This window comes from Poecile atricapillus, chromosome 20 (assembly GCF_030490865.1).
Source record: "Poecile atricapillus isolate bPoeAtr1 chromosome 20, bPoeAtr1.hap1, whole genome shotgun sequence".
Taxonomy (NCBI): domain Eukaryota; kingdom Metazoa; phylum Chordata; class Aves; order Passeriformes; family Paridae; genus Poecile; species Poecile atricapillus.
The window spans coordinates 6116559-6142024 of NC_081268.1; the positions used below are offsets into that span (position 1 = coordinate 6116559).

Sequence of the window (25466 nt, forward strand, 5' to 3'; positions counted from 1 at the left end):
GATGACTTCAGCTGCTGAGAGACCCAAGTGCTATTCTAGATCTAAGAGACTTTTTTAGTTGTTATGGAAACTAGATCTGCTGCTAATCTAAAATCCTAAAGTCTCATCCCTAACACCAAGCTTGGAAGGAACTCCTGGGAAAAGCAGCTGTTGAAATGCTCTGTAATGCAGCATTAATAATGCTTGGCTGTTCTAGTTAGAGAGAACAGGGAAATCAAATGATGTAGCTGTTCTAGTTAAGTTTTAAAACTGCCAGGACCATCACTCTCATAGTCCTGATCCATTACAGATCTACTCCTGCCTATTTCCCTTCCAGCATGTGTATTTTCCCTCAGGCCAGTGACATCCCTGTTCCCCTGTTATTCCTCTCCTTGGTACATTAAAGAAGCAGCAGCTTAATGAAGCAGAAAATGGTCTCTTCCCTCAGAGCAGCCAGAAGGAATTCTCTTCCTGGCACCAGCACTCTGTTCCCTCTGCAGTAGGAAAAAAAGCACATGGAAAATAAATTGCAACTCCTGACTCTACACAGGAAGGTGACACCTGTGCTGCTTCTCTGCAGATGTCAGAGGAGCCCCCGTGGCTGGATCCCCTCTGTGCCTGAGGGACAGGGACAGGTACGACCCAGGACTGAAATGCTGCTGTAGCACTTAAGCTTACAAGGTAAAAAAGCTCAAACAACAACATAATCTCATTTTCTAGCTCTAGCCTCTTAAAACCATTGAAATTAAAGATATTCTGGCTGGTAAAGCAATCAAGTGTCTATTTAGGCAAGAACTGGTAGGTTAATAGCTCACAGCTACACTAAAATTTGATTTCTTACCTTAGGTAAGTCTATCTAGATTTCAGGCTGTATTTTAAGCAATAATCACCAACTTTCTCTTACTGTCCTTACTACACACTGAACCTCAGAAGCTCAAGGAGTTTGTTGATCTGCACCACAATGTACATTCACTGCACAGTGAATCCTTTGCAGGGCACTCACCACCATGTGCAGGGGAATCATCCCTGAGGAGTATTTTATAGTGCTGCTCGTTTCAACCTCCTACGAGTTCCCCAACAGGAGAGTAAGAGAAAGGGAGTGGGTGTGGGGAACCCAGGGAATCAGCCTTTAATTACAGTCATTTCAAACAGTCTGGATTACCAGCCAGACACTGCAAAACTGGTGTTTCTGTATCCAACACAAACCCATGAACGCAGCTGCTGTCTATAAAGGTTTTAATATCAGTATAAATAGGGCACAGTTACAAAAAACTGCAAGACTGGAGCAATGGAATTTTGACATAAAAACCTTAAGTGAGGCCTTGCTCTTCAAAAACACACACAACACACAGACTGCAGGGTGAAGGGAAGGCGTGAGCACACATACACCATCGTGCCTTGAACCATTCAGTACAAAAATAGCAGTAGAAAGATGGTCTCTGAATTGCTGGCTGATCCCTTGGGTGTGTCTTAGCTGGACTCCTCGTGGGAGACGCAGATTGCACCTTGTGTTAGGAGCAGAGTTAATGCCCAGCAGAAAGCATCGCTTCTCCCCATCCAGCCACAGCTTCCCCAGCTGAGGTACAAGCTATAAAAATAAAGGTTTTGACTGTTCAATGCTTGTATCCAGCCAGGATGCTCTGGCAGATAGAGCGAGCAGACTGTGCACGTGCGCTGGTCAATGGAGAGCCAGCTGGGCTCTCCTTACATTCACTCTGCTCTGGGGTGGCAAGAGTTCCATGGGATCTCGCTGCTCAGGTGACACCACTGCCCACACCTGGCCTCCCTCCCTTCCCAGTCCTCACAACAGCTCTGCCAAAGGTGATGCCTTCTGTGGTGGACGTGAATTGTTCCGCTGCAAGTCCTGACAAGGGAGGCAGGGCCAGGACAGGATCTATCTCTGCACATGCCGGACAAAGGCCTGCACGAGCTGAAACAAGGGCTCCTGCCCCTCTGGACCCAGCTTGGAGGCAGACTTTCCTTGGGGAGAGGGAAGGACCCCGCTGGCAGGTGAAGAGGGACCGCCCCGGCGGAAGTAACGGGACAGGCTGGAGAGCAGCGTACTCTGAAATCAGAGTGTGTAACAAGTCAACTTCCTTCCACCACACACCCTCTCCCTCCCCCAGCCGGGTGCCGTGGCACAGGAACGTGCCAGTATGAGCAGCCCAAGGCTGTTCAGTCATGCAGGGAAATGGGCAGCACAGACAAGACACACTGAAAAGTGAGAGGACAGCACAAGGTGCTCACCAGCTCCGAGCTGAGCTCCTGCTTCATCCGCTGCTTGTCCCGGGGGTGCACAGCGGGGTCCCGCAGGTACCGAACAGCCTGGGAGATGAGCAGGTAGAAACAGTTTTCCATTGTAAACATGAGCAGAGACCTGTGCAAAGAAACATAAATCAGCAGGAGCCAACAAGGTCAGCACACTCTGGTTTCCAGGTCAAACAGTTATTGAGAGACTAAACACAAGGGATGTACGAAGATACACAAGTGCCTCTAAACTTCAATTCTGATCTGAGGGGCTCAGACTGATGCTTGGCTCTAACTACATCAAGTAACTAGAAACTTACTTGAGGGTTTTGGTTCCCTCTTGCATATTCAGCCCTGCAGCCTGAGGAAAAGGTTCTTTCTTCTTATCCATCTTCAAGGGGGAAAAAAAACAGGCATTAGAGTCAGGAGATGGAACTCATGCTCTCCAGAGTATCGGTTGAAGGATCACTCTGGGATCACTGCCACTGCCATGCTCCCAGACACAGAAAGGGCCAGTACCTCTCCCAGCATGTTCAGAGCCACATTGACGGTGGCAAGGAGGGTCCCAAAGGAAGGTGCAACGTCCGAATCAAAGGCTGGTGTGGTGAAGCTCAAGACAAAGAGCACGTTGTACTCAGCAAGGTCCAGTGACTGTGGAGGAACAGAAGGAGTGAGACCCTGGAGAACATGAGTAGGGTGCTGCCACAGGAACAGGCATAGCCAGTCCCTGCTCTGTGCAGAATAGCGGACAGGTATACAGTGGGGTCACTGCATCAAGCAGGACACACAGACCAGAATATCCCTGGAAATGCTGGAAACTTCCCCCTTTGGAGAACTCACCTGGTCCAGGAGGATCTGGCAGACATCAGGGGTGAAATGGCGCAGGGCAGCGAGAGACTTGCTGAGGATTTTGAGGAGGCTGTACTGCACTGTGAGCAGAGCCTTCTGCTCTGCTGCCTCTGACTCGGGGCTGGGGTGTTTGGAGGAGGCCTGAGGATTACGCTGCACTCGGGGAGTCACGCTGGATGGAAGGGAATCACCATTTTTTGTCTGTGGAGAAAGAAAAGAGAAAATCTTGAATACAGGTATGATTAGTTTGCTCCAAGACAAATGTTTGGAGAAAAAAAATATGCTGTGAACAAAGAGAATGAGGAAATAAGGCACCCAAAGTCTGTCACTTGCTGAGAATCTACAGTTGGTGTGGGCTGGGGAGACACTGCATTGCAGGGAGGCAGCTGCAGAGGCTGTTTAGACTCCACACTCCAGAAAAAGAATGAACACACCAAGCCTGAGCCCTGCTGAAGGAACACTGCAGCAGCAATGCATCATCTCCACCTCGTGCAGCTAAGGATGTTCCAAGAACAAGAACTATCTCCCTTTAACAATTTAAATCAAATCAAGGACACCAGGTCAACAGTGGCTTAATTAATGGCACCCCAGAGTCCTACAGCAACGCAGCCTCCTTATGACAACAGACCATTCAGCACAGGCTGCTGGTTATCTAGGACTGGCTTTACACAGCCCAAAGGTTTTCAGAGTCCAGAACACTCTCTGCACATTTTTTTTTGCTGTGAAGAAATTCAAACCCTAACTGTTGATGGGTGTCAATAATCACCACAAGGATCAATTATCCATTCAATATCCAAGACCCTTGATAATGAATAATGCTCCCTTCTAACAAGGAGCATGGCCATGCAACACTTAAAGTTTGGTGTAGGATCCTCACCTGCAGGTAGTGCTGGAGCATTTTACGACTGTGCAGGAGGGAGGTACAGGCCTGGCACAGGTAACACAGATTCACCTGAAAGAAAAAAAAGTCAGGGAGAAATCTCATGAAAGCTCAAACCCCATCTATTCACTGCCACTGCTGGAAGCTAGAAAATCCAAACATAGCACTGTGATCATTAAGGGCCCACAAAATATCTTAATTTCCCAGTATTTTCTTGAAATCACCTGGCATTAAGAACTGAAAGCAAGCCACTGAACTCCCCAATTTACTTTTCCAAGCTACCACTTCTCTCTCTCCCAACAGTTATACTGCCTCACTCGAGACAAGGTGCTGACAGAATGGTCAGTCAAATAATCTCAGCTGTAATTCTCATTAAAGGAGTGGTAATAAAAAAGTGATATAGTGTTATTTTCTCTTAAGACAACCAAATCCCTGCACTCCAAGGCAATGTATTATCCACAGCAATATCCTGATTCCTACCTGCATGTCCCTCATAAGCTGTGGCAGGTGGAAATGCCACTCCTTTGTGAAATTTGAGAGCTGAAGAATGAAGCCAACAGTGTGATCAGCCTCTTCCAGACAGGCCAAGCTCTGCACAGTCCGTACTGCATTCAGGCACTGGGAAGAAGAGAGAAGTAAATCAGGGCCATGACAGGTAAGGGACAGATGGGATTAGATTCCATCCTCCTCTCACAGTTATTTCCACTGTAACCCTTCCCAAGGCAGGAGTGACTTTTCAGTGCTTCTGCCCTTTCTGACTCATTTCCACTGCTGTTGGAACAGAGGAGGAAAGTGAAGCACAGAGGCAGTTTGTGGCACACCTGAAGGATCCTCTCTTGATGGACACCCACAAAGTCCAGTGCTTCTGTCAGGAAGTTGTATCTCAGTGTTTTGAGAAGACGTTCCATCAGGGACATGGACAGGCGATAGACCCCGGGCCAGGAGGGGGCATCCAGGGACTTCCGGGATGAAGCAGATGTCTGAACAAATAACATACAAAAATAAGCCACTTTTCCACATCACTCTGGCAGTCTCCAGCCACAGCCTGCAAGGGCATGGGATGCTCTCCAGGTGCATTCCCAGCTGGAATAAGGAAGCAGCACCCACCTGAATGGCTCCGTTTGTGCTGAGCTGGTACACGCTCAGGAGGGGCAGGCAGACACTCTGGGTGACACCAGCTCCAGCCATTGCTGCTGCTCCCTACAAGAACAGACTGCTGTTGGAATCTGTGCCTCTGCTCTCTGAGACTCAAGAGACCTGTGTTGCAGTAGATACTTCTGTCCTTTGCACTGTCACCACCCTTTTACAGAACTGTCATCTACACACACCTCCGTGTTGTTAGAAGATCAACATCAAGAAAAACAAAATCAAACCTGGGTAACTGTACTCAGAATTCCATTTATCAACTGTTCTGGTATGTACATAATCTCTGCAAAGGGCTTTGGAACAACCTTGTTTTCACCTAAAGTCCCACACAAGTTGAATTATAATAGTGAAATAACACTTTATTAAAACTAATGAAGAAGCAGGTTCCAACACTCAATGCTGGTTTAACGAGGGGGTATTTGCATTGCAGAATCCATTCAGTGAAAGTGCCTGCTGTAAATGACAGGTCTGCTTGGCTGGCTCAGCTTTTCCCACACATCCCACTATGGAGAACAAGGCAAACTAAGCAGGTGTACATACAGGACCTGCTGCTTGCCAGCCTCCAAAAAATATCCCTTTAGCTACATCTCATCGTTCAGCTGCATCACAGACAAGACAATGAGATAAAAAATGAGACAGACTTTTCTTATGTCAAGTGTACAGCTATGCACTCTCACTTCTCTGCATCTCTCACCTGCTGAGTCCTTGCTAAGGTCAGCAGCAAATGTAAGGAGGCCTCTGTGAAGTGAAGGTTTTGTTTAACTCTCAGGCTGATCTCCAGTGCAGCAAAGATGGTAGGAAGCACAGGGACTTTCCTAGTGATCTGCAGCCAGTAGTCTCCATCTTCATCCACTTCACAGAGCTCCTTAGCCAGATGCAGACCCAGCACACACACCTGCAGTGACAAGGAGAGGTAAGCAGGTACAGGGTTGTACCAAGAAAAATCTCAAAAGCATTTACTAACACAACCTAAAGTTCAATCATTCTCAGAATCACAAATGAAGGCTCCTGGTATCCCTCACATTGTACTCTGCACACTTCTTGGCTGTATTAGCACTCATGACTATGTTTTTAGGATGCATCTGAAGACAAGGCAGCAACAGCCAACTTCCCAGACTGATGTGAGCCAAGAAAATGTTGAATAATTCTGAAATAGAAACTGCTGAAACTTCATTTGAAGGCAATGGAAACATTGCCTTCCCTACAAGGGAAAGTTGTTCCAAGTATCACTGGATGATTAGACTTTTGTCTAGAGAGAAGAGACAGGGCTGCAGGGCAGATGAACAGGTCCTTTACCCCATCTCGCTGGTCCTTGTGCTTTACTCGGGAGGCATCATCAGTCTCCATGCTGTCCTTGTCATCTGCAGCATCTCCCAAGGTCAGGCTGTGCCGAGTCTGGTCGAAAAGCGCAATGACCTCATCCTGGAGAGTCTCACACACACTCAGCACCAGCTGTGGGTACTGGGGGATGTCATTCACTGTGACACACACAACAGACACCAGTTAACACACAGTCCCTGTGCTCAGCTTTCCAGTTTAACTGGCAGCATCACTGAGACACATTTCTTGGAATTAGCAGTTATTCTGTTTTCATTCCAAAACCTACAAAACAATGTGAGGAGCTGTGACTAAGATGTTTAAGTCTAGGAGGATATATTAAGGGATTATATTCATCTTGATAACAAAAACATGTAGTTTTTGTCATACAAAGTCATATAAAGTCATACAAAGTCATAATATCATACAAAGACATATAAACCCATGAGTCATATAAACTCATGACTACTACGGACAGATTATTCCACCACAGCAATTCCCACCCACTGCTCCAGACTGCTGGTACCAGCCTATGCAGATTGGGTGCAGTCTATGGTCTGTGAGTCCACATAAATACTACATTCTTATCAAAACCATCATAATAAATTGCCCCATCTTTTACCAGCATGACTAGAAACTCAAATTCAACAGCAAAGAAAACAACTACAATCAAACCAACCCTCCACTTCCTATTTATTTTTCAGAATGTATAGGTTTGCAGAGCCAAAGCAGTGGGACAAGGAGCACAGACAAGTAACCTGAGACACAAAGGCACCTGTGCCTAAAAGTATGTGTTGCACAGAGAAATACTCTGAGGGTCTTCAAGTGCTACTGCAATGCCAGATGCCCCACAAGGGACAGGAGTAATGAGCAGACTGTTTTCTGTGGTTTGTAACAAATGTACCCTTTCTTGTGCTGGAGTCTTTTGTTATCTCTAACTAGAAACCCATATCAGAATCTAAGCTCTATAGCCACTCTGAGAGAGCCTGACTTACACATCCACTGAGCTGTTTCTAAAAACACACAGGAACCAAACTGATTAGAGGTTATTGTCAGGGAAGACATGGACATAGAGTGAATGAATGATAAACCTCACCTCTCCAAAACCAGCTAAAGAAAGGAAGAAAAAAGAAGTCCCTCTCCATTCAACACCCTGCACTACCACCAGCACCATGTGTTTATCTTGCACATGCTGGGTGTAAGGCATGTTCAGCCCTGGCACCTCATCACCTGCACATGCACCACCTCACCTTTCATCTCCTTCATTTGCAGAACAGTGATAAGAGCTGAGAACACTTTGGCTTTGGTTTTCTCCATCATCTGCTGATCTGCCTGCAGTACTCCCTCCAGAATCTGCGTCAAGGAGTTTATGATTTTATCCACAGAACTCAACTCGCTGACAACAAAAAGGGAGAGCTCTTCAGATTAGACAAGATCCCTCAATAAATATACTGCCTTGAATGAGCTGTGTGGATCATAAGTTATATGACCCTCAAAAATAAAAGCAGTTCTTCAAAGTAAAGTTTAAGTCACCACACCACCTGGATCTCACTAAAGACATTCCATAGAATGAGAGAATGTATTTTCCCTTCATTGTGAGAATCACAGTGAGAAAGCAGGACTATCACAAAACCTCTTTTGCTACTTTTCACCAGCAAGCAGGAAACCAAATAAACTGTATTGCTACCAGAGATTTCTCACAGTTTCAGCAACAACCAAGAGACATTTGACATCCCAAAAGAGAATTTAATTATAAGGCTTCAGTTTTCTCCCCAGGTCACTAAAGGATTCTCACTAGAGCAAAACACTTCAACATAAGCTCCCAATTTTTTATTTAAACACGATCTCCCAAGTTTTTATTTCTAGCAGTGACTAATAATTATCCAAACAAAATACCTACCTTTTCCACTGCTTGAGCAGGATCAGAAGAAGGGTACACAGCATAGACCCCAGCTGCAGACAGGGCACTGACATGGGAACTTGAAGCTGAGGAGAAATACTGTAAGTTACAGCTGGAACAGCCACATGTAGAAACACTTCAGAAATGCTCAGCCCAAGCACCACCACCAAATGACCAGGTTTGTTCTTCAGCAGAACTGAGGGGACCAGAGCCAGGACCCTCACAGAGTCATTTAATGATGACAAGAATCACACACACAAAATAAAGATTTAAGCAGCTCAGCATCTCATGGAGAGAGACTCTGTTTCAGACCATTTTCACAGGATCTAAAAACCCCTATGGTTACAAGCATCTGCAGAAATAGTGCAAAGAAGACAAGAATTAGGAAATGAAAGAGCTGACAGGAAGCAACACTTACCAAAACCTTGGTGCCATTTAGCACATCCAGAAACAATTGCTGATGAACTGCAGAATCAGTCAGATGCATGATATCAGCCTAAATCAACGAAGATAAAGATCAATCAGCACAACAAGAAGTGCATCTTCTAAGCAGCCTAAAACCAGTTTACTGATTTGCTACTTTAAGAATCCATCAACACTATAGCTGCTGAGTTTTACAGAAATCACTTTAGTCCTACATTACCACTGACACGAAGCTGGCAATGACTAATTGCTTAATGGTGTATCCTTGCCTCATTTGACACAGGAAAAGCTTGTCAGGACTACAGAATTACTTAGAAACCCTCTAAAAATTATTTACTACCTCCCTCCTTTGCTGAGAGGACAATATGCTCATTTTGATCAAACAGCAAAACACTATCCACTCTAACTTCTTGCACCATGCTCATGCCAACCTGTACTGTGCTCACACACACAACAAAACTGAAAGAAAAAAAACAGTGAATTCTGCTTAGCTGGCCCTAGGAAGCTGTTGACATTGTATTATTCAAAATGTTAATTTCAGACTCTCCTGCAAGATAAGAGGCAGCCCTTACATGGCTTGTGGAGATGATGAGCAGCATCCGCCAGGCTGAGATGAGCATTTGATACTCGGTGATGGAGGCACAGCTGGTGCCCTCGGTCTCTGCCACGTGCTGTGCCAGGGACTTCACGTACTCTGACCAGTAGGCAAAGCGCTTTTTGGTGGAGAAATTCTGCAGTGTGTCCTTCAGGGACTGATCCAGAGAGCCCCTGACCAAATCAAGAGGAAAAGTTATCTTCATTTATTCTTGGGTCAGAAAATATACTTCTGAGATTCAGGGAGGAAAGCCAAGGACACAGCTTGCAAGTGAAGGTTATTCCACATATTTGACCTGTGCAGGGAATCCCACTTTTTGCATCAAATATGAAGGGAAAATATGATCCCTGAAGAAAATCTATCATTTTTTTTAAACAGAGATTTTAGTTTATCCTGACTTTTCAAAATATGAAACAGGGGTTACTTTTAGGAAAACAAATCAAGTGGGAGAAAACTACTAAATGTGATTCAATCACTACAGGTTTACTCAGCTTAGCTGACAATTAAATAAATACTCTATATTTTTATTTCAGGATACAAGGAAAATACTAATACATTCTCACCTAAAGGCTGCGGAAGAATTGTAATATCATTCTGCAATTAGTGATTGCAAGAATTGCAAATGAATGTTTGTAATGTGTTCATGAATTTCATAGGATTACATATGCTTTGCCCATCAAAGCCCATATGGTATTCCAAGAGTTAACACACACAGTTTAGACAACTAAAAAGTACAGAGATGAAGGAGAGACTACCAAAGACTCACTTGACAACATAGTAGATCTCCAAACAGATGATTTTCATTATTAAGGCACAGGTATCCAAGACACTGAGCTATGAAGACAAAAAAAAAAAGAAGCAACAAAAAAAAAATCAAAATCTGAGCTCTACAGGGTAAGTGAAATTCTGATTTATCCCTACCCATCCACTTGGGATGGCTGATGAACTCCAGTTCTACAGGAGACTTATTTCTCCCACAATAGCAATACTTACGTCATTTTGACCATGGACTGGTGCCAATAAGAACAGAATACTGTGCTCAGAGTTCAAACTCTTGAGGTGAGAGCACAGGGCTCTCACTCAATGATGTGAAAAACTCACACAAAATGGAAGAAAAAGAGCCTAATCAATTCCTCCATGATACCAGTCAGCCTGGGCCCACAATATGGATACACTTCAGACACTTCACACCTTCTATAGTGAGTGTTACCACAGCTGCCACACAGTTATTTTTGTTTCATATGTGAATAAAGAGCAGAGAATTTCAAGAGACAGTTCATGGCTACCCAGTCTCTGAAAAGCCAGACAGCATGCACTTCATCTCCTGCCTGTGTTTAACCCACTTGGTCACAGCCCCTTTTAGGAAGCTGCAAGCAGAGGGAACAACCACACATATCACTTAGAAACCTTTTCTGAGAAGTACATAAATCCCTTCATTTTGTTTGGATGTAACTCACCTCTGATGATTCGGAAAGCGGAGGAAGTGTCCCAAAGAGGGGATTAGTTAAATTTTCCCAAAACTTTGGCCTAAAAGACATAAAAGTGTTATCAGTTATTTCCCTCATGCCATGTGCCTAGCAGCATTTTGAGTGTTCCAAATTTGTAGAAAATATGCTAAATACAAGTCTATTTAGCTTCGTATAAAAGAAACAGAAATATATTTCCTTCTGACACACTGGGGCTTCTCACCTTCCATACTCAAAACCCACACACTTCATACCCTCACCACACACTAAGATGTAAATGTTCCTAAAAAGTCTGATAAACCACAGAAGGAGTGTTTTGGAAAACAGGAAAGAAAATGCCTTGTGGAGGAACACCAACTCACTTTGTCCTCAGCACGAGCATGGCGCTGTCACGACGGTCCTGCCACAGCGCGTGCAGGAAGGCGATGGCAGCGCGGTGCAGGAGGGGAGGGCACCAGTACCTCTCCTGCTGTTTGGAGTCAATCAGCTCTAACACCACTTGGAGGCAACTCCACTCTCCCAAGCTGAATTCCTAAAGCAGGAGACAAGAGGTTACAAGTGGTTATAATGCTGGACAACTATATTGCCCATTGTAGCCATGTCTTTAGCTTTCTCACTGCCAGAGTGTCATGAATGAGTCTTTTAAGGTTGCTTAAAGAACACAGAGCGAAGAGAGCAGGTCACAGGCACTCTTGATCTTAGTAGATGCTCTGTTGCTAACTCAGTATCTGCCTTAAAATATTGGGGAAAGTTTCTCTTTGGTTACAGGGAAAAGTGAAACTGGGATAGCACTACATCCATTAAAAACAGCACACACTGCATTGATCTTTACATTTAGCACATCACATTACAAGAACTATCAGATTTTAGCATCCAGTGCCGTAATATGCAAAAAAAAGCCAGCAAGTCCTTGGGCAAGTATCTGCTATTGTACCTTTGACCCATCACTGCCATCCTTTACTTCCAAGTTCAGGAAGAGCTCAATAAGCCCAGGTTGTGTCTCCACTGCAACTGTGAGGAACTCCAGGATCATGACCTTGATGCGCATGTCCTCGATCTTGCTCTGCAGGTGGGTGAGGAAGGCGTCGCGGATGGCAGCAGCATCACTGCCCAGGCAGGCGTACACAGACATGGGAGCAACCTGCCCATGGAAACAAACATCACAGGGAGAAAGAAACATGCTGTAGAGAATGCTTAAAAACTTAAATGGGATATTCTTCTCAGTAAGATGGTAAAATTCCAGGTAGGAAGGTCTAGGAATTGTATTTAAGAGTGTGACTTGAGAAAGTTTCTCAAAAATTGGGAAGAGGACAACTGGAGGTGCAAATACTTTGCAGAAAAAACCCCACTCATGGGATGCCTCTCAGTGAGTGCTAAGTGACTTCTGAAACAGCAGATCACATTAAAAAACTAAAGGGTCTTTTAGATGATTTTTCATGTGCCCTAATTTACAGCTATCAGTCCACTCTGCTTCAACTGACTTGCACTAAGCTCTGATACAAAAAAAGCCTGAGGAAATTATTTGAAAAAATTTCAGCAGTAAAATCAGTCACAAGGGGACAAGCAAAGAAGCCCTGGTGTGTGTCTTATCTTACTGTAGCCAGTCGTTTGAGCAGCTGGATTGCCAGGCGTGGAAGTGCAGGGTCATGCTTGTGGTAGATGTATTTGGCCAAGACAGCAATAAGGTTGTTTCCATGAGCACCTGGAGAGAACACAAATAAAATCAAAGAGAAGAAACAACAAGATGTAACTATTTACCAAATACTGATTTCCACAGCAGAAGATGAAGACTAAATTGGTCTACCAAAAGAACATGGTATAGGTCCAGCCAGAGGCATTAACAGCAGCTGATTTAGTATATTCTGTAATTACACTAATCTCATTACAAAGCAGGAAACAATAAGCCATGTTTGATTAATCCTTTAAAAGCTGTCCCAGAGGGGAAAAATGCCTTAGAGGTGGGAGAAGAGGCCTTCTCCCATCAGTAGCAACCACTTTTTGTAAGCTGGAAACCTTAACTAGTGTTTGTGCTGAGAGTCACAGTGCCATTTGCAGATCACCCAGGCTGCCCCAAGGAGCAGTACCCACCATGCTGAGTGAGTGCCTGCTCCAGGGGAGACACCACGCTGGACGGGGGCTTCAGCCGGATGACGTTGTTGGTAACGGAGAAGGCCAGCTTAACTGTCTGGATCAGCAGCTGGCCTTGGCCTTGGGACTCATCACTGCTTCCAAAGAGAAACCAAAGTAAGGAACTGTGTTCACAACCAACATTTGTTATGTGCACAACATTCAAAGACGAAACTCCAGTGGAGTTACAAGACACTTTCACTCAGAGCCAGCACACAGAAGCTGCCCAAATAGCAACACTCCACTCACCTGCTGGACTGAGAGGCCATTACCATGTCAATGGTGTCCACCCCAATTCCCATGATGTTAATGACAGCTTGCCCTGCCTCTGTGTTGGCCAGGCTGAAAATGCACAAGGACTGCAGGCTGGGGGCATTGCTGTGACACAAACACAGGACAGGGTCACCAGGAGCACTTGTGGCATTTTGCCACAAAATAACCTCCTCATTTCTACACTCCACTGACTCTTCCTTTACTCTCCCTTCTACTTTGACCAGAGCATACCAAATAAGAAAGTGGATGGCAGTCTGCTCCAGGAAATCTATGTACTCTTTTCTTTTTTTTTTTACCAGAAGCTCTAGAAACCAATGTGATTTCCTCTGTCCCTAATCTTTTGCTACCCTTCCTGTACTCAGTAATGCAGAAAAGATCTCTACAGCACTACACAGCTATGCCAGCTCCCTCCTAGTCATCTGAATTCAAAAACTGAAACAAAATGACAGTGATACGTGCACTGTAAACCAGGCTTGTGCGGGTGTGAGACCTCTCACCTGTCTTACCTGCTGCGAGGATCCATTTCAGGGCATAAGTTCAGTATAGCATGGATCAACTGCAGAATTAGGCACCCTAAAACAAAGATTAAATGGACTACTCAATTTTTGAAAACTTTTGCCTCATTCCTAATATTTTCAAAGAAATCACAGCATCTAACAATATTAGGAGATGTACAATGCAAATCCCAAATGGCTTCTAGTAAAAAGAAGGCAGGTGATCCCTTTTATTCCCTTCCCCTCCTACTCCCCCTTTTAAAATCCTTACCAATTTTCTCTCTCACTCCATGAGAGTTGTATCTCCATTTGTGGTAGTTTGGTAACATTTCCTTCAGAACAAACACAATGCAGGGCACCAGGCCTTGGCTCTGTGTGTTACCAAGTTGTCCCTAGGAGAAAGAGAAACGTTATTTAACCAGGAGGGGGACAAGAAAGCTTTTGGAGAAAGATATTCTTTATTGTCTTTGAAGTGTGAAAAAACCATGGAACACAGGGACATAGATTTACAAGCAATTTCTAGTCCTTTGACACAAGTAAAAATATTTTTTTTTGTAAGAATCAGATCACAGAAAGCATAAACAGCAGTGCAGAAGGGAGAGTCAAGCAAAGATTACTGAGAGAGCCCTGCTGCACACAGAATGGTCTCAGACATGGCTGAGGACACTTTCACTTCTCAAACATAACAGCTCAGAGCTGGTGTCACATCAGGGCACTCCAGAAGTACTCACCCGGACAAGAGTTGTTACCAGGTTCAGGAAGGAGATGGTAACACTGTACTCGCCTTGGGGCTGTTCCATGCTCATCAGTAAGTTTCCATAGCCCCCAGCATTCATTCCCTCTGCACTGTGAAATGAGCAAGAGAGTTCATCACATAAACAGGATTCTGACATGAGTAAGAAATGTCAGGTGCAGAGATTGCACACTCACAAAAAGTTCTTATTACATGTTATGAATTGGTTAGGTATAAAAAACGGGGTGGGGAACATGAATACCTAATCATATGATTCATACTGGACAGTGGATTGGCAACAAATGGCAAGAACCCCGTGTGGTGAAGGTCAGTCCAAACCTGCAAGAGAAGAGGTAGAGACACTCCTCATTTACATATGAATGTACTAGTTCTCACCAGCAGGTCCTTTCCTTTCCTCACCTTGGCTGGCATCCGAGCAGCCAGGACTGTCAAGCAATTGACACAAGAAGCAATAACATCCACAGGGGGAGAGATTACAGTCGTTAACCTACAAAAGAGAAAGAGCACAAATGAAAAAAAGCACTGCCACCTGTGGTCTAGTCTATTTTTTTTTACCTAAAAGCTTCTTTCCCTCTCACTGAAGTGTATATATATATAAAATTTAAGCAGATAAATACAGACACCAGAGTCTGCACTTTCAGTCTAGACTTGTCACCTCCCCCTCACACCTGAGTCAGATCAATTTACTGCCAGAGCAAGGCTGGCAAGACAGCAGGTTGTCACAGCAAACAATAATTATACAGCTGAAGATCAATTCCCAGGAAGTTAACTCTGGGAGGAGTTAATAAGTATAACTGTTTTAAAACCTGTGAGTTACTGCTCTAATGCTATGTTTTATCCCCCTTTCATGTAAATATAGCTACTAATCATAACTGCCTTTAAAGGGATAAAATTGCACACCTTTCAGGAAAGAAGTGTAAGAGGGGCCATTCTGCTGCATAAAAACATTAACCTATGTGTAACCAGAACAGTTTAGAGAGCTGAACACCAGTCTTGGGGAGTTCAAGCAGTGACAACATCTTGTAAAGCTCTTGGCAAAATAAGTAATCACCTATCCTTCCAGCTCACTCTGCTTATCCTTCCTGCTCACCTCTGCTGTCAGTGACTCACCTCTGCAGGAGCATGTAGATTCGTGATGTGATTGGCAGAAGACAATCTGCTATTGATACATCAGTGCTGATCACTTTATGAACCAGATCAATTATGGGCTTGACCCGCTGGCAATGCTGAATTACATCTGGGTAAAGAAAACCAAACATTAGAATGCAAAATCATACTTAAGCAGTAATCAAGCCTGGAACAATGCACATCTATCTTACCACATATCTATGTGAATCAAAACCATCCATCTCCCATATCAAAAAACATTTTTCCCCCATCTAAAATGTATCTCATTTCACTACATGCTCTTGGCCTTTTGCAGTGAATTTTACAGAATAAGCATCATCATCCTTAGGTTTCTAAAGAAGTATTCCATGCTCTTCCAAATGTATTCAGAGCTGTTCAGTCCTACTACTAACCTCAAACTGACACCAATTAGTAATTATTTATTCTCTTTTATACTCCCAGCCTGCCTCACCTGCTGTTGACACAACATGGAGGAGCATCTCAATCTCACAGGTGAACAAAGTCCAGCTGCTGTAGGAATACTCCCACCGTACCAAATAAGCCCGATCATCCAGCATCACTTGGCCCACTGTTCCCTGAGGGATCCGTAGATTTGTTTGACCTAGTCCTAAAGATTGAAGAAGCAGGTGAAACAAAGTCACAAATTAACCCATGAGTTAGAAGCCAGGTAAAGAAAGAGCTAAATTCCCCAAAGCTTTTCAGTAAGAAAAGTCTAAGTGCAGTTTCCTTACCAAGAGGATAGAGGAGCTTTGGAGCCTGTCTTCGCCACAGTGTGCCATCCTCATGGGAGATCACATCTGGAGGTTTGTGCTTGTACAGCTCAATATAGAAGGACATTTTATCCAGGAAACTGTATACCTGCATCAGAAAGAGCTTCAACAACACAGCCAAAGAGCCAGAGCTTCTTAAAAATATATCAACCAGGTCACTGCTAGGAACTGGCAAGTTTACTTGAGGTGTACAATATATTTCTAGTGCATCAACCCTACCAAAACATTATTACACAGCCCTCATGTTCAGACAAGTCTCATCTAATGAATCAGGTAAGTGCCAGCTAAAAATTAGCATCTTAATCTTCAACCATTAAAGTTGAAAAGCTTTCTAAAAGCCAGAAAACAGCATCCTGCAACAGCACACAACTCTGAAGAAGCCCTGTCCACTGTTCTTAGACAAAAGCTTATGTCTGTTACCTAAGACTACAGTTGAGATAAGCACACATAATGGAAATAAAGAATCACAGAGCATATCATCCCTGACTTGAAATCATCTCCCAAACACCAAGAGATATCCTGTACCTTTTTTGCAGTAGATTTATCAGACACAAGGGCTTGGAGCAGCTGAAGGAGAGGAGTGAGAAGATGGGGGAACATCCCACAAACACTGTCCAGGATAATACCCAGACCTGCAGTAGGTTCCTGGTGGTGGAAACAGAAAACAAATGTCCTGTTACTAAAAAGAAAAGCTAAAAGGGTCTCAGTATAGCACAAGGTTACAGTTCCTTTTTAAGCTGTACATTTAACATTAATCATGCACAAAAGTATCACTCCAGTGGCTGGAGATCACACTTGCACAGACTAAAGCATGAGGCAGTCTGCAAGTATAAGGCAAGAAGTAAGACTGTAAGGCATTACATATCATCCTAATTCTGTGACAGCAAAAAATGAGCACAATGCTTTTGCCAGCAGTTAGTTCAATCCTTGCAGCCCCAGCCCTGCTATCAACTATCACCTATATTAAAACTCGTTCCAGTATCCTTTTCAAGTGTAAAGCCAAGGCTGTACCTAAAAAGCAGGAAAGGGCAAAAGTAAATCAAAGATAGATGCAAATAAACATTTGCTCCTCAGGCCCTCCTAGAAACCAACTCACTAAATACAATCAGCCTGTTCCTTTCCTAAAAGGGAATCTTGTATCAAGTCTTAGTTATAAACAAGGTAGGTTAAACAAGTTGCAAACACACTCACCGTCTTCCAGAAGAGCTGAGGAATGCTGGAAGCTGCCAGAACTTCACATGCAGCATCAATTATATCCTACAAAGGAAGACAGGATGGAAAAAAAACCAAAGCTATTTTACACAGGAAGATTTTGTCCCAACCAGGTTCTGCCACATCTTTGGAATTTGTTTCCATGTTTACCCACCAAGATGTAACTACTTCCTGGAGCCAAAACACACCACCCACCACCAGAGCACAACCTAAAGCCATGGTCCTCATCATGAATGAACTGGCCACAACAAACACATCCACGATATCTAAAGAGGGCTGTAGAATGTCCAGTCCAACTCAGAAATGGAGTTTGTATTATTTCCATTGTTTTGGGAATAACAGATCAACAATTAGCTTCATATCCATAGGACTTCAAATGCATGATGTGCTCTTTCATTACTAATTTGCCAGTCTGTGGAGGTGTTTATTAGATTTGCATGGTGTAAATGCAGTAGGAAAACCAGCAAATCACTCAGTTGGGTCTCCCTAAGCCACATAAAGCTTGCAGTCTGAATTGCATTCAGTTGTATTAAATACAATTTAATAGGCAATTAGCATCAGTTACAACAGGTTATCTTAAATTGTGTAAAAAATGCAAAGGGTCTTGGATGCTTACCTGCTGATTGCCCAATGTATGTAATTCCAGGGATGTCAGGACAAAGGAAAGAAGTCCATAAATACACATACAAGCTGTGCTGGCAGTACACTGCAAAGAAAGAGTACACAAGGCTGTTATGGGAAAGACTGAATTACAAACACACTGTAACTCGACTCAGTCTGCTTTACACACCAAGTAACTGTCTTTTTTATATATCCTTGCTGCAAAGGGGTAGCAAAACACAGAGCATTCATTAGTTAAGCTCCACATTAACATGAAATATTTTACAGAAAGAAGTCTTGCCACTTCCATTATCACTAGAAATGCCTTGCAGACATCAAAATTGAAAAAAGAAGCACTCAACTTTTCTATGAATCAAACCAATTTGCTTTCACTGGCTTCTGTCTACAAAGCAGTTTACCCTAATACACCATGTTGACTAATGAAACTCTATACAAAGAATAGGACAGAGTTAAATCAAGATCCACAATGGCAAATATACAGAGGCAACTCAAAAAATTTTATTCACTGGACTCTATTTAGCTCAAGAGAGATGTAGTTCCTTGCTTTACAAAGCTTTTCTTAATTCTCTGAACATAATCTGTTTAGTTCCAACTTGATTTCTGATCCTCACTGAAAGAAGGTTAAGATGCCAGAACATGCTTTACTGCAGGTTTGAAAAGAACATTGGTTCAGTCATCTGCTTCCCACCACAGCTGTATGTCAGGAGCAGTCAGACCTTCAAATCTTATATGTACAACTGAAGAAACTCACATTCTTGCCCCCACTGCTGAGGGATCGCAGCAGCTTTGTCAGATACTGGAAGACATTTAGCTGGATGGCAGTGCTGCCCATCCTCCTGATGATGTTTGTGGACTCCTCTGGGTTTATGGTGTGACGGAGCAGAGCCCAGGCCAAAAGCACCGGAGCATGATGTGAGACATCCCCTAACTGCAGCAGCTGATTGTCCATCTCCTGCACAGAGACAAATCAAAAGCAAAATAACTGAGATCTGAAAGTAATTCATACCCAAACAAGCACATAGCTGATTGTGTCCTTCTTATGGTATGTAGATGCCAGTTTCTACACGTGGCCAACAAGCCCAAGGACCAGAAGTTCACAGACACAACAGTGCCTGGGTAATCACAGTAAGTTCTGTATTGTTAGGCTTGAGGAGGGGTTGGTTATCCTGTCAGTGTTTTACCTGGTGGATGTGCTGATTGTTGGCCAACTTGTGCTCCTCTGTCCTGTCATCCAAAGCACGCTCATGGAGGGAGTCGATTTCCATGCCTTCCACCAGAATAAGAGCACTAAAGTACCTACAAGCAGTGGAAGAGTAAAAACAAGTAGGTGATAAACTTTATTTGATAATTCAGGTGATGTTTTTTAAAACTGTAAATGGTAAAAAAGCATTTAGTTTACTTTGCTCAGCTTTCTTTGATGCAATAAAAAATTACAAGAAATTAACAGCATGGAATCCAAATTTTGTCTTGAAATGCTGGTATGGGACAAATTGTAACCTTCAGAACTACTTTTTCTAGTTGAACAGACAACAAAGGCTCACTGAAATTTGAAGATAGCTTTTCCACCTCTGTAACTCTCTGCCACCAGGAGGTATGGCAGGATTCTCATTCCCCCTTCAAGTCATGGCCCACACAGAACAACAAAGACATAATTATAAATGCATTTCTTCCTGAGAAAAACAATTGTTTTGCTCTGTACCCACTTCACAAATGCACACAACACTTACCCAATACGATCCACAAGGTGATCCATGCTCTCGTCTACTAAATGTCTGTTGGTTTGTCTTGTGCCAAATCCCTGCTCTTTAAACATCTTTGCAAACGCCAGGAGCTCCTCAGGTGCCATTTCAAAGTATGCATAGTAGAGGAAGATGACTTCCAGGAGCATGGACTGCTCCCGAAGGCACTGCACAAACCAGCGGGAAACCTGACGTTCTGTCTGCACAAAGGGAAGTTCCACCATCACATGTCAAATCTTACAGGGCAGCCAAAGCAGACAGAAACTGATAAGCACGGAAGCATTTCAACAGCTTTTGCAGCCAACAATTGTGTCAGTGGAAAGGAAAGTCACTCTAAGTCCAGTGAGATCATGAACAACTACACATAAATGGCTCTGTTGGCCCAGTGCTTTCCATGGATTTATTACAAGGAACAATAAGTTTTGTGAAACTTTGTCTCTGAGCAAAAGTGTGTTCTGTTAGAGAGAAAACAAATTTTATGTTTCTTGGACCAGGAGAAATGTCCTGTTTAACTGCATCTGTACAGATATATTTTCCAATACACTACATATAAGGAACAACTTTAGAAGCTTGATAAATAATAGTAAGAAACAAAATACCATGAGATTTCCATGTGTTTCCCACGTAGGAGCTTCTGCTTTGTACAGCGCTTCAAACTGTTTGCGGTAATTCGGAACGAGCTCCTTGTCCAGCTTTTCAACACACTGGAAGTACTGTGCCTTAAAGAAACAAACAAGTCCATGAACTTCCCACATACACACTTGTGGGATTTTTACACAAGCAGGGAATCACCCCACAGGCTTCCATATTTAGCTTGTTTCAACGACATCGTGTCCTGTACTCACTGTGTAAGGGTGTCTCTCATCCTGGAAATAGGTGAGCAGGTGGAGGACGCAGCGCAGGATGCAGATCCTCTCCTCATAGTAGTAGTCAGCGAGCTGTGAATGTGAAGTGCCATCAATACCAGCCTGGCACAGTGTCCAACTCCCAGCCACCTCCCTCTCCCAACCACTGCCAAGGCCTTCACCATAGGAATACAGAGTTACTACAGACAGAATTTCAATTGACCAGTTCTGAATTTGGGGGAGAAAAAAAACACTTAATTAACATTACAGAACTCAGTCTAGCATTGCCATAATGGTGAGAAAATATGGAAAAAAAAAAGAAAGGCAAAAATACCCTCTGCCAGAAATGATCATCAATCTTGTCATGTCAGACAGTGACACATAAACCTACAAGCTTTGGAAAATAAGGCAGTGTATATCTACCCAACTAAATTCCCTAATATCAAGCCTAAATTTCATTTCTATAGCAGTTACTATCACTCTTCAAGTCTACATGCATACCACTCTATTTCAGAAGCACCTTTTAAAAGCCATCCTTTATATGAAATAATACTTCAATTATTTCAAGATTTTCCATAGAAATAAAGCAGGTTTGATGTAAACAGATCTTTTCCACAGAATATACAAATGGAAATGACTAACCTTCAACATCAGAGCCTGACTCTGCCTTTCATCCTGAAGAACTGTCTGTAAACAAAATACAACAAATAGCTGGAGAAATACCTATTGACAAAATATATGTCCATAAAATGACTGAAACAAATAAAAGACAATTTTTCTTTCCAGTTTATTTGGAAAGACAGATTCCAAAAGCACAAAGCTACAACACTCATTTTTAACTACGTAGTTATTTTTCAGCTCCACTCTCATTCACAAATCTGTAGCTTTCCTGTACTCCTGTGACAGAGAGAGAAGCTGAGTTCCTGCAGAGATCCAAGAAGGAAGGGATAAGCCTGGATGAAGCTCCAGAGTTAAAAAAACTACAAAGCCATTTCCCAATCAGAACTAGGAATCACATGGGAGCATTTGCATAAAAAAACAACTGTTATTAAGGAAAAATGTGGAGTAAACAGAACATAAATGGGATCAATGGACCTTCAGGGAGTCTCTTGTTCCTCTGTAATCCTCTTGAAGATAAGATTGTAACAACTGCACACTCTGCTCTTCATCCAGACCCTGAACAAAAGAAAGAGAAATTATCTGAAATTAATAAAAGGCAACTGAATTCATTAAAGATTAAAATTCTTTCCAAATACTCAGGCAGCTCTTATCTTCAAAACAAATAACATGCCAAAAGAATATCTGTGCACCAGGCAGATGCTTTAATCAGCACTTCTTTTAAAGCCAAATACACAAGCTTTAATGTCACTGAGCTGCAGTTTAACATCAGCTAAAGGAACATCAGTCACTTCAATAAAGGTACCACCAGTCACTGAACTCTAAAGTTCTAGTTTAAAGGAACAGAACCTTGCAGGTAAACTGAGAGGATTGTCAAACAAGGCAACTCATTTAAGGGACATCAGCTCTTCAGCTGAGCCGTTGGCCTGGAAGAACCCAACTCAGACCAAAGCTGGTGGCTGCTGTTGAAAAGGACCAGGAAAACCACAGCATCTCAAAGTTATTCATCACTTTGGAAGTTTGACCTAGAGCCTCAACATGTACTTCAACATCCTTTAGATTATTTTGAACTGAAAGGACTTTTAAGTTTCTCTCTATTAAACATCACAGAGGTTACTTCAGTATCAGAATCCAATAACAACTGGGAAAAAAAAGAATCCAAGAGCAGCTTCACTCACCAAGAACTTGCTGACCCTCAGACCCAACTCTTTTAGTGGAGCAGCTACATCTTTATCAGCTTTAATTTTTTCTGCTGAAGTCGTACTAAAATGAAAAGAAATTCTAGTCATAAAAAATGCAGTAATCTCAAGGAAAGGATTAAATAGGCATAATTTCAAAATTCCCCATTTTATCAGTTTAAACTGAACATTTGCTTTTTCCTCAGTGACCTTTCAATATTTCATACAATATTCCGTAACCTTTCTTTACTAACTAGGAAACTCCACATTAGAGATTCATCTCTAAAATCAGGCAGTGACTGTACCTTGGTGGTTTGTAGTATGACAGTCCCTCTAACAGCCTCTGCCAGTGCTTGTTCAATTCTGCAGCAATCTGGGCCTAAAACAGAACCAAAACAACACTGAACAGACTCTTCAAAGTGCACTGCCAAATATTAGATCTGTTAAACTTCAGCAAAGCAAAGAAATTCCACCACCACAAAGAGGCAGGAACAACACAGGCAGGTGTCTGTGGTTCAGAGTGATTCCAGCTGTAGTAATGAACAGGGCAGTGAGCTCCACTGCCTGTTCCTAGGGAAGGTGGGGAAAAGGAAGGCAATGGACTGGGTTTAGACACATTTGGATTCCCAGCTTCTGGGCAAATTCTTGAATGCACAGGCTCCAGCCCTCAAATTAAGACAGCAGTTGTACCACACATGAACACCCCAGGGCAATCCAGGCAGCAGCACTTGTGCCCACTCCAGAGAAGGAACCACCTTTTCCACACACCCTGCCAGGTACTTCATGCTGCTGTAAACAAGCAGTGGAAAAATAAACAAATAGCAGAGGTATGGGAACAAAAACACACTGAGAAAAAAGGAAAAGCAGAAAAAAATATTTTCACTAATATTCAAACAGATGTACAAATTATATATTTGGCCATGGAGCCCAATAAGTTATGGCCAAACCTGCTCATCAGGGCATGAACTTACTGGTTCTCTTAAAGCTGATCTACCCAGCAGAATTGTCCATAATTCTCTGCTGCTCCTGCAAGGAAAAGGTGGAGAGTATTTTAATGATGAACATAATTTCAGGCTTCCATTTCACTTACACTTTTCAAACCTGCCATTAACTTGAAGCAAATGACATTCCAATGCAAGAAAAATTATTTAAGGAACATTAGCTTTTAGCTAATGACTTTCAGTTGTCCTAGAAAAACCAAGGAAAAACACAGAGAGGGTAACAACTGACGCAGCAAGACCTGTGAATTCATATCAAAGCTTCACACTGATACCAGGTTACCAGCTCAGTTTGATTTTGCTATTTAAACATTTAAGGCTTCTAAGAAGAAATTTAATGAAAGTATAGAGCAGCATTTTTTGTTTACATTCAATGTTCTTCAAACAAATTCTTCCATCAGTTTCATCCTCCACTCTAAGCAGAACATAAAACACTGTGAAGTGGAAATCTGCACCATCTTTACACAGACACCAGAACATTTACAATCAGCTTCTCATTTATTTGTGAGAACCCTGTAGAAAAGCCATCCTGCACTTTAGGAATTACAGATCACACCCTGACCCTGGCACATGCATTCAAAAAAGTCTCCCTACAACAGCTCAGAGAAAAGTTATTTGCCAAAAAGAGCAGTTCATTTAGACAAATTATTTGTTAGCAACATATTACAAATGAATATTTAAACACCCCAACTCCCCACGCAAAGACTGTCTACACATGAACACTCATTGCCTTATTTTTAGAATAACATTATTAAAATAACTCAGTGTGGCAGTGAAAGTCATCTGCAACTTCTGACATGTGGTGACACTTAATGAATGACAACACCTGTTATTTCCAGCACACCCACCAACATAATTTCTCCCTGCTCATCCCTCGACAGTTGGGTGCATTTCTCTGACATGAACCTCTCCAGCCCACACACAGCACCCAAAGGCCTAGAATTTTACCAAGAATTGAACAGCAATGAAAAAGAAGCAATGCAATGAATCCCAGGTTCAGTGATCTTGTCAGATCGGTGCCTTCATTTGTCTTGCGCAGTTTCTTTCACTAACTGTCAAATCTGAGCCCCAGACTAACAAAGCCAACCTACCTACTTTTCACTCCCTCATAACCTCTTCTCTGAATAAAACAGACCGTGGTTTGTTATCACTTCATTAGTAAGGTTCCAAGACAGCTAAGGAAGGAAAGCTCTCTGTATACAACCACAAGTAACAGAGGTGTCATTCATTTAGTAAAAATTAGACACTAGGGACACTCCAGAACATAAAAGTGCTATAATAAATTAAAAAAAACGTGATCTGGAGAAACGAAGCCACCGAACTAAGGTGATCACTGAACATGGGATTCACTGAATCGTTTCCGTTACACATTTCCACGTGTGTATTTTGACTTGTACGAGCCGCGCGGGAGGTGCAGCCGGCCCGGCCGCGCCCCTCGCCCTCAGGGAAGAGCTGAGCGTCTGCCGGGCACCCCCGCGAAGGGAGCGCGCACCGAGCTCCCGGCCCCGCTCCCACGGAGCCCTGCCCAGCCTCCCATCTCGTACGACAGAATTAAATAACCACAAAATCCCCCAAAGCTGTTCCTCACTCCGGTCTTTGGGGCCGGGGGGGCGGGGCCTCACCGCGCGCGCGAGGCGTGGGCGGGGCCAGCCCGGCGCGCGCCCCGCCGCAGTTAAAACCTCCCGGACCCGCGATGCGCCCGCTCCCCGCCGGCCCCTATCGGCTCCCGGTCCAGCGGAGCGGGGTCCGCCCGCAGCGAGAGCCGGGACCTCCCCCACGCCGTCCCCGCGTTCCCTCCGCCCGAAGGGCCCCGCACCTCGCGCTCAGCCCGCCCGCCGCCATCTTTGCTCCGCTCTCACGTGACCCTAGGCCCGCCTCCCTCCCCACGCCAGCGTCACGTGGTGTAG

General features: G+C 43.4%; 1 protein-coding gene across 2 annotated transcripts; it reads right to left on the reverse strand.

Moving 5' to 3' along the window:
- Positions 1–1198: 1198 nt before the first annotated feature.
- Positions 1199–25457, reverse strand: NUP188 (nucleoporin 188). 2 transcript variants are annotated; one of them, XM_058853511.1, is made up of 44 exons: positions 25376–25457; positions 23533–23587; positions 22867–22940; positions 22562–22646; positions 21861–21941; positions 21408–21452; positions 20766–20858; positions 20520–20639; positions 19909–20120; positions 19363–19477; positions 18933–19133; positions 18177–18266; positions 17540–17605; positions 16874–16993; positions 16310–16436; positions 16030–16185; positions 15561–15687; positions 14850–14937; positions 14692–14768; positions 14428–14542; positions 13968–14088; positions 13709–13775; positions 13179–13307; positions 12891–13024; positions 12398–12504; positions 11737–11943; positions 11165–11334; positions 10794–10863; positions 10103–10170; positions 9314–9509; positions 8737–8814; positions 8319–8404; positions 7669–7814; positions 6398–6579; positions 5796–5996; positions 5063–5155; positions 4777–4935; positions 4436–4573; positions 3953–4027; positions 3067–3276; positions 2746–2877; positions 2547–2617; positions 2227–2356; positions 1199–2044 (listed from the first exon to the last, which is right to left on the reverse strand). In XM_058853511.1, exons 1-44 carry the CDS (start codon positions 25399–25401, stop codon positions 1874–1876), a joined length of 5214 nt encoding a protein of 1737 aa, XP_058709494.1. In that variant the 5' UTR covers positions 25402–25457; the 3' UTR covers positions 1199–1873. The 2 variants fall into 2 exon arrangements, with proteins under 2 accessions (XP_058709494.1, XP_058709492.1); XM_058853509.1 differs by having other exon boundaries at positions 12891–13027.
- Positions 25458–25466: the final 9 nt, after the last annotated feature.

Excerpts from the sequence above, each read along its gene's own strand:
- NUP188 (XM_058853509.1), bottom strand. The coding sequence starts at position 25,401 with ATGGCGGCGGGCGGGCTGAGCGCGAG. Across the intron at positions 8,815-9,313 it reads TCATCATCTCCACAAGCCAT|GCTGATATCATGCATCTGAC; the intron begins GTAAGGGCTGCC and ends TCGTTGATTTAG. Across the intron at positions 5,156-5,795 it reads CCTTAGCAAGGACTCAGCAG|GGAGCAGCAGCAATGGCTGG; the intron begins GTGAGAGATGCA and ends CTGTTCTTGTAG.